Below are 9171 nucleotides of genomic sequence, written 5' to 3'. Positions count from 1 at the left end.
GAGATGCTCAATTCCTTGGCATGCAAGCTCAGATCAGAACTCTCCTATCTAGTGGAGCTTTTCCGTTGCCCCGATCTCGTGAGTCATCTCCAGAGGGTCGACCTCCACGTGATCGTTCCTCCCGTCCTGCTCGTGATCGTTCCTCCCGTCCTCCCCGTGATCGTGCTTCCCGTCCTCCACAAGACCATTCTCTATATCGTCTTGTAAATGAAAGTTCATCAGACGGTGATGATGATGTTGTAGAAAATACCCCTTGACTTTTATATACTTTGAACTAGACAAATAGAATCAGTTTTGAACTAGTTGTAATTAGTTTTAACTTGGTTTTGGATTTTTATGTTCAATTGAACTTTAATTTGTTAGTTTTAAAGTATTTATTGAATGTTTTGGTTGTTGTTGTTGTTGTTGTTGTGTTGTTGTTGTGTTGTTGTTGTTGTTGTTGTGTTGTTGTTGTTGTTGTTGTTGTGTTGTTGTTGTTGTTGTTGTTGTGTTGTTGTTGTTGTGTTATTGTATTGGTATGCTGGCAGATGGTGTAGCTGCCAAAACAGGCATTTTATGCCAAAATTAAACCCAGAAAAACCGACCAAAGTTGGTCGGTTTTTAATAAAATAAATAAATTATTCCAAAATACCGACCAAAGTTGGTCGGTTAATGAACATTGAATTCCCAGAATTCAACATTACCGACCAACTTTGGTCGGTATTTTGCTTGCATTGTTGAGATTACCGACCATAGTTGGTCGGTAATGTTTAATTTTAATTATTTTTAAAAAATATATATTTTCAATTACCGACCAAAGTTGGTCGATTTTTTTTAATTTTAATAATTAATAAAAAAAATATAATTTAGTTAAACCGACCAACTTTGGTCGGTAAAATTAAATTAATAAAATATATTTCCGACCAAAATTGGTCGGTAAGTAATTAAACTTGTTAGATGGTTGTTTTAATATACCGACCAAAGTTGGTCGGTAATTTCCGACCAGCTTTGGTCGGTAAGCCATTTCGACCATCAAAACACCGTCCACATCGTAATGGTCGTATTTTGGTCGGTAATTTGCCATAACCGATCAACGTTGGTCGGTTTTTAGCGAATTTCTAGTAGTGAATACACATGCATTTACTATAACCTTAGTAAAGAAAAGCATCATTTATTTTATAAAGCGTACCTTCAATTTTGGTAAGGTCAAGTCAAAAGTAGACAACAACGCCACGTAATAAGTGTTGAGTTCAGTTTTTACTATTCTTATAGTCGCTTCTCCCTTTTTTTTATCTCTCAATGTAATTTTAGAAAAAACCGTCAAAAACATATAAGAAAGAGGGTTATATATGCCTGTATTTGCATAAAACAAATATAAGATGCAGCTATGTATGTGTCTTTTTAAAGATATAATATGTGTTTTATTTATGCATATGAATAAGTATATTATATATATCATCAGAATGCCATGAAATTTTAAAAATGAAAAAGAAGTTTGAGAAAGGAAGTATATGTAAACCATTTTAAGCCTTGTGAAATGGAATTCTCCATCTCTATTAGTTGTGAATTGGTCTCCAGGTGAACGTATCATTTGTTTTTTCGCTTTCTGAAAGGAGGTCATTTAGAACCTGAAGCACTGGATAGAATAGAACCTTAGCCACAGTTGTTATTGTCATTAGACAAATTCTGATAGAGACATGAAAATTTAGAAAACACAACAAAAATGTGGGACATTCCGTGTTACAACAACAACAATAATAAATGCAGTGTAATCTCACAGGTGGCGTTTGAGAAGGATAGTGTGTACATTGTCTTATCCCTACCTTGTGAAGATAAAGAGATTGTTTCCGATAGACCCGACTCCAAGGGACATTCCCCTTAAACAAACCAAATAATAGGAGTAATATATATTCAAAGAGTAGTAATCTCTTATTGGATCAATAGCAAGTTGGACACTGATTTTCTTAAATATCTCTTTAAATTTATATTACATAATCGGAGAGAATTAAAGAGAAGGGGAAAAAAAGGAAAAATAGGAAGTGAACTTACATTTACTGTATTGATAAAGTAAAAAAAAAAAATCCTATTTGATATCATTAGACTAATATCCGTTCTAGTTCGACATTGATTTATTTCTTACAAAATACTTATCGAATAATAATACTAAGAGGAATGATGAATGCATATTGTCTCGAATCAATGAACCACAGAGCCCCAAAAGTAGATTGCCTTTTTTCCTTTTCCAACATATTGACTCTTTTTGGAATGAAACTTACAAGTGTATCTTCCAATTTTACTCTCAACGGAGCACTACCTAAAAGATAAGAAAAAGGGATCGAAATTCCACCTTTTCTCCGGTGAGATTTATATGATATTGTTTCTTAGTCAAAAGTTAAATCATTGACATATATTTTTATTTTGTGAAGGTAATGTCCAACTTGGATGGAAAAACAAAATTTGGACCGTATTAAAATACAATGTAAGTTTTTTTCTGGTCCAAAAGAAATTATATTACTCAAGTTAAAAGCATACAGGAAGGAATACACGCAGAAGGCACATTAGTTATAATGCTGTCAAATTATAGGTTATGTGTAGTGTTATGTTTTGATGATCTAACAAACTTAATAATAAGAATCAGACGGAAAACCTTTTTCACCTCCTCAAAGTGCTCAAGAACAACAAGTCTCAAGACTGCGACATGTTCCAACATTCAGAGTCAAGAAACAACAGAGGGAACGAATGGACATCAGTTCTCTTACTGACTGTGCTTGTCAACTACCCACAACTGTAAAGTCGCTGCAACTGTTTCTCTGCACACACGCAACAGTGCAAACACTGCAGCAGTCACTTTATGGGGAATGCCCTTGTATCAGATATGCTTGCATCATCCAAGTGACATCACTTGTGCAATATTAACATCAAGCAAAGGAAAAACAACGCTTGCATATTCAAGAATTAATCAAGCTTTCTCCCAAGTGTGTTGCCAACCTGCAAGTGACTGGGCTTCAAGAATAGAGAACATCATAACGAAGGACCAGTTTCCTGCACTGAGTTATTACATATCCTTAGTTATGTTATACCTTTGTTAAAGTATTTTACTTGTAATTCCTACTTAACTTAGCTTGAAGTATTGTGTAGGAAACCTTTTATAAAACCATAAACGGTGTGTTTGTGTCTTGACTAGAGTTAGTCGAGTTGTGAGCTTTGTAATAGAGTTATTACAAAGAGGCTTGTAATAGAGTTATTACAAGTGAGTGAGGGATTAAGAGTTTAATTCCTAAGTTACAATAGGTTGTAATCTAAAAGTTGCTCAGTTAGTGAAGTTGAAATCCTACGAGTGTAGGTCGTAGTTTTTAATCCCGTGAGCTGGTAACTTTTCACGTAAAATTCTGTTGTGTCATTTACTTATCTCTTTGTGTGTGTTCTGTGGGAATGTCTAAGACGCAGCTTTATCATGCAGGAGATGAGCCGAAGGTCTATCAGAAATAATATCTCTACCTTCTTGGGGCAGCACTAAGGTTTGCGTACATTCTATCATTTCCAGACTTCACTTGTAAGATTTTACTGAATTGTTGTTATTGTTATATTATCACGCAGGAGATCCATAACAAAGATGGTGGATCGACAAAAAGGATAGTGGATTAGTTTATAAAGTGTAGGATGTACCTAAACCAAAGAACTGTACCTTATAACATAGCCATTTTGGTGTATTAAGTTTCGTCCTTACCCTATATATGATTCTTTTTTTTTATCTTCGTTCTATTTAATTAGATTTAATTTAAACTTTGTTCTGATCACATTTCCTTGATGTTAGACATTTAGACTATTAGTGCTCTATCTAAGGCGGGGATAGGTGAGGATCACAAGCAAATACTGACTAGGGAAAAGAAGCAAACGATGTTACATCTGTCTAAGATGAATATCTTATCATGACTATGAATAGAGATTTCAAAATACGAGTTGAAAACTTTGAAAGGTTGTTGTTGAGGGCCAATTTGCGACTTTCCTGTTTTATTAAGAATAAAATAGACAAAAAGATAATTAGTAAATGTTCACTTTATGATTAATATTATTTTTAAAAGATAAATAAATTTAAATATTTATTATAAAAGAATGTAAATAATTTTTATTTTTTAATCAAAATAGAAAATTTAAAAATATATATTAAGAATCTTAATCGGTATAAGATATAGTTATCCAGATAATAATATTGGGTATTTGGTAGTATCATGCCAATAAAAATAAAAAATCTAAATCATAAATTAATATATAAAAAGGAGATTATTTTATAGTAGATAAACTATTTAAAAGAGGAATAGAAGAAGGAGAATAAAAATACGATGTAAATAAAGAGGGAAAAAGACGCATAGTAGAAACTAGAAACAAAAAAGGAAAAAGTTAAATTAATGTGAGATAATTTCAAATAGATAAATTTATGGTAAGAATATTTTTGACTTCAAAAAATTAATTTTCTGATTCTGCTTTTAGTTTTTGGAAGAAGTTAAAATTTATAATTTTCTCCCAAAAGCAACAAAATTATTTTTTATTGCTGCTCAAAAGCACTTCTCCGTCTAGGCTAAACACTTCAATTCTTTTTTAAAAAACTTTTAAAAAAAATATACTTTTGGCCTCCCAAAAGCTTGGTCAATCAGGCCCTAACTTATACTAGTATTACTTTGTGTTAATACAAGTGTGGCTAAGAGCTTATTTGGCGAAGCTTTTGGGAGGTTAAAAATGATTATTTTTTGCCAAGAAATTACTTATTTTGAAATATGAGGTGTTTAGCCAAAACAGAGAAGTGATTTGAGCAACATCAGAACCAATTTTTCTGTTTTTGGAAAGAAAAAAAAAACTACAAATTCAAGTTTCTTACAAGAAGTAGAAGCAGAACCAACCAAGAGATTTTTACATGATTGCTCTCTTTTTAAACATTATTCTCATAAATGATTGAGTTAATACAAGTGTGGCTAAGAGCCTGTTTGGCCAAGCTTTTGGGAGGTCAAAAATGTTTCTTTTTTTTTTTTTGCTAAATATTACTTATTTTGAGATATGAGGTGTTTAGCAAAAACAGAGAAGTGCTTTTGAGCAATATCAGAACTAGTTTTTCTGTTTTTGGAAAAACAAAACTATAAATTCAAGTTTCTTCCAAGAAGTAGAAGCAGAACCAGGAAATTATTTTTTCCAAGACAATAATATCCTTATTATAAAATTATACTTCCTAAATTATCCCTTATTAATTTAACCTTTACCTTTTTTTTTTATCTCTACCATCCCTTTCTTCTCTTTTTTATTTTTGCCATACTTTTATTCTTCATCTCTTATTCCTATTTGAAATAATCTCTCTACTATAATTAGGTCTCTTCTTTTTTCTTCCGCCATTTCTTCTTTTCTTTGTCTCCTATCACTCTTTGAAATAACAAGGCTAATCACCATTTTCTTCATAAAGTATGATTTTTTGAATTTTGAAGTATACCAATATTATATGATCTCAAGTTTGTAATTTTTGTCTTTTTGGCGTGCGTGCAAATAATACAGTTGACATAATATTTTATTTGTTGTTTTCTCAAGAATTGATAGTGTTTTTCATACATGTAACTTGCTAGTATGTTCCTACCAATATTATTTCTTTTATATACTTATATTTTATATTGATTAAATCTTTAATATATATTACTTTATGTTTTATACTTTAATTACATAAAAATGAAAAATTAATTAAATTTTTATAATAAATATTTAAAATTTCTCTTTTTTAAATAATATTAATTGTAAACTAAACTTTTATTGTCTTTTATCGTAATTTAACACCCAAAAATAATTTGTGAAAAAATTAGTCAAATACAATTTGCTTATCAAATATCACAAAAAAGTACTTCTCAAACGACCAAACACAAACGTTTAACCTATAAAAATACTTTTAAACAAAAATATATTTTAAAATAAATGGACTCTAAGTGTTTGTGCTAGTGCCTCTTATCCTACGTCACAAGAAAACCTCTACCTCGGTTCCGCCAAAGTCCTGAAATTTTTTTCTCTGTTAGAAACTTCAAGGAAGCTCAAAATCTCCGCAGCAAATTCCATACTTTCTTTCAACAAAACATTATTTTTATAATTCCAATCATAAAACGTAACCTTGTGCATGAACCACTTCTCGTATAAATACCCCATTCCACTCCTTTCACTAAAAAGTAAAAACGTTCTCAGCTCCCCTTTTCTTCTTTCTGTTTTCTCCATACAAATTTCCAATCTAAACCCACCAAATTTAAGAATTTTCATCCTTTCGAATTAAAAATGTATGGAAATGAAGAGTACGAAATTGACTATGCCCTTCTTGAATCAGTTAAGTGTCACTTACTTGATGACTGGGATAATACTCCAGTAACAAGCTCCGACATTTCAACAACCTCAATTTACAGCAGAAACAATAGCATTGAGTCTAACGTGTTTCCAAATTGCTTGCCCAATGAATTTGATTATACAGCAGATACGTTTCTTTACGATATCTTTAATGAAGGCAATGGCTATGAATTAGAGCCAGCTTCTGATCCTACAATTCCCAATGTCAAATTGGAGCCTGAAATTACCGCACAATCACCTGAAGTATGGAATTTTACGGAATTTGTGGTTCCACCGGAGACGGCGGGGGAGGTGAAAGTGAGACCACATGTAGTCACGACGGCATCGCCAAAGGCAAAGCATTATAGGGGGGTGAGAGTGAGGCCGTGGGGGAAGTTTGCAGCGGAAATTAGGGATCCGGCGAAGAATGGGGCAAGGGTATGGCTGGGTACGTATGAGACGGCGGAGGACGCAGCGTTTGCTTATGATAAGGCGGCGTTTCGCATGCGCGGTTCACGTGCATTGCTTAATTTCCCGTTGAGGATTAATTCTGATGAACCTGATCCCATTAGAGTTGGTTCGAAAAGATTATCAACGTCGCCAGAGCATTCTTCTTCGTCGCCGAAGAAGAGGAAACAAAATGGGTCGGGTCGGTATTCCCAGCTGGGTGCTAACCAGTTATAAAACCTTTGGGCTGCTTTTAAGAGTTCTGATCAAATCTTTTGTAGTAGTTGAATGAATTATCATTCGGAATTAATATCTATAATGATGAAATTAATCTGTTATATCCAGTTAATGATGTAACTCAGTTCAATTACCCCGAGATAGAGAAGTCAAATGTATGTATTTAAATATAAAATTAAAAATGTCACTCTTCATTTTGTCACACAAAAAATAAAGTCATATCTTGTGCTTTGACACTTTATGCTTAATATTTCGTCACGTTAAATCATACTCCACTACTTATTGGTCAACTAATTCAAATTTGTGCCACCGTTAAATGGAAAAGGCTTCCTACTCAAATATCTTTATTTTCAAGTATAGAACTTGAAATTTTTAGTTAACCCGAGATTTCAATTAAGAGTGGAGGAGCTCCAAAACCCACTACATGGCAATGAATTGATTGAATATAGTCAGGTTTAATCTATTAATTCCATTCATATATAAGTTTCTAAAATTTGCTAAGTAGGATTTTAGATTCTGTCTAAAGTCGAAATCACTTTTTGAAAAAAAATCATAACAAATCAAAATTAGTTTTCCTTAAAAAAAAAAACAACCGAATGTGATAATTTCTTAAGTTACAACAATGTTTTGCAGATAAAACATTTTAATTTAGAACCTTTTATATTATACCAAGCACATCATTCAAAAGTGGAGTACTTTATTTCAAAATTATAGAATTTAACTTATGTGCTAATGTCAACGAATATTTTTTTTACGCTATCAAGTAAAAGTAACATAATACAACATGTAGTAACGATTATTACTAAACCTAATTTGGTAATTCAAAAAGTGAAGTATAATGCATATAAACTGTTGGATTATTAGTTGAGGTGTGAATGAAAAATTGAGAAAAATAAACAATTTGTTTCTTTTTACAAAGAAATTATGTCCCACATTGGATAAGAAAAAGAAGATTGTTGTGCTTATATATAAAAATACATATTGTAATTCTTAAAGAGCTGAGAAGAAAGCAAGCATAGCATCTTCGTTGTCGACCCAGAATTTTTTATTTCAAAATTTGCATATTTTTTCCAACAGTAATTTAAAATCTGAAAGGTTAGATTTAAAATTAAAGACCGAACAGACACCTTCATCTACAATCACTGCCTTGTTTGCAAACAGGCACCTTCATTCTTCATACCATTTCAAGTTCAACCCTTTGGCTATAAATTTAGAGATTTTGCCTCATTTTTTCACCATCGAAAATATTTGAAAACTTTCCTCTTTCTTCTCTGCATTTCGACATAGTTTTCAAAAGCAAAACATAAGTGTCTAATGTATGATTTCGCTTCGCTATTTGAGTTTGCCGATGTTTTGTAATTTACATTACCGCTATTACAGAATAGTCTTTCCGTCCTATTCTAAAAGGAATTAATCCAAATATTTTAGACAACAATGAGAGGATTAAATTTCGTAATCATGAAACACAGGTAACCGGCTCGGAATTTTGTTTTGTTTTTGTTTGACTGATTTTTACTAGTTTGTCTTCACTTAATTTGTTGTTATTCTATTAACAAAAACCATTTCCACTATCGTTGGATGATTATCGACCTCACTACGCTCCCCTACTCTTATAATGGTTGGCGCAAGAAATGCTCCGCTCTATCTTTCTTACTGCAGCGTCAGTTTACCCCAAGTATTGATGTTGGCACTTAATGGCTGAAAAGAGTGATGGTCTCCTACATATATATTATTCTTAAATCACGTTTCTTTTCGTTTCCTCTTCAACCTTCAATATTTGTGTCAGTAGACGTATTATTTATTATTCAACTCTTTCTTTGACCACTCAACATGCAACACCCAAAATAGACCAAGTTATTTCAATAAGTCATTTTGACTGGTAGTTCCAACAAACTCTTTTAAAGTGTTGTTATCAGTCTCAAAACGGTTTGAAATTAGCTATTTGTGAATTAGATATCTTCGGTTTTGAGTCCATGACAAACATTTAATATAGTTTGGTCGAGTTATTCAACCATAATACAGTATGATCACCAATAATTCCCACCGAGGTTGTAGTAAGTTGGATACGATTCTTCTATCCTTAACCAAAGATCTTAATTTCAAATACTAGAAATGAAAGAAATCTGCTTTCACCTTTAATGAGCCTTACATAGCGTAACATCGGATTAATCG

General features: G+C 32.2%; 1 protein-coding gene across 1 annotated transcript; it reads left to right on the top strand.

Annotated features, from left to right (window-relative positions):
• Positions 1 to 6047: 6047 nt before the first annotated feature.
• LOC107782642 (ethylene-responsive transcription factor 1A-like) lies at positions 6048 to 7222 on the top strand. Its single transcript, XM_016603536.2, has one exon. The coding sequence runs from the start codon at positions 6271 to 6273 to the stop codon at positions 6997 to 6999; it is 729 nt and encodes a 242-aa protein (XP_016459022.1). The 5' UTR covers positions 6048 to 6270; the 3' UTR covers positions 7000 to 7222.
• Positions 7223 to 9171: the final 1949 nt, after the last annotated feature.

Source organism: Nicotiana tabacum, chromosome 23 (genome assembly GCF_000715075.1).
Source record: "Nicotiana tabacum cultivar K326 chromosome 23, ASM71507v2, whole genome shotgun sequence".
Lineage (NCBI taxonomy): Eukaryota > Viridiplantae > Streptophyta > Magnoliopsida > Solanales > Solanaceae > Nicotiana > Nicotiana tabacum.
Note: the sequence above shows the minus strand (reverse complement) of the source record. Positions and strands in the feature narration are given on the sequence as shown.

Coding starts and splice junctions, on each gene's coding strand:
- LOC107782642 (XM_016603536.2), top strand. CDS start 6,271: ATGTATGGAAATGAAGAGTACGAAATTGACTATGCCCTTCTTGAATCA.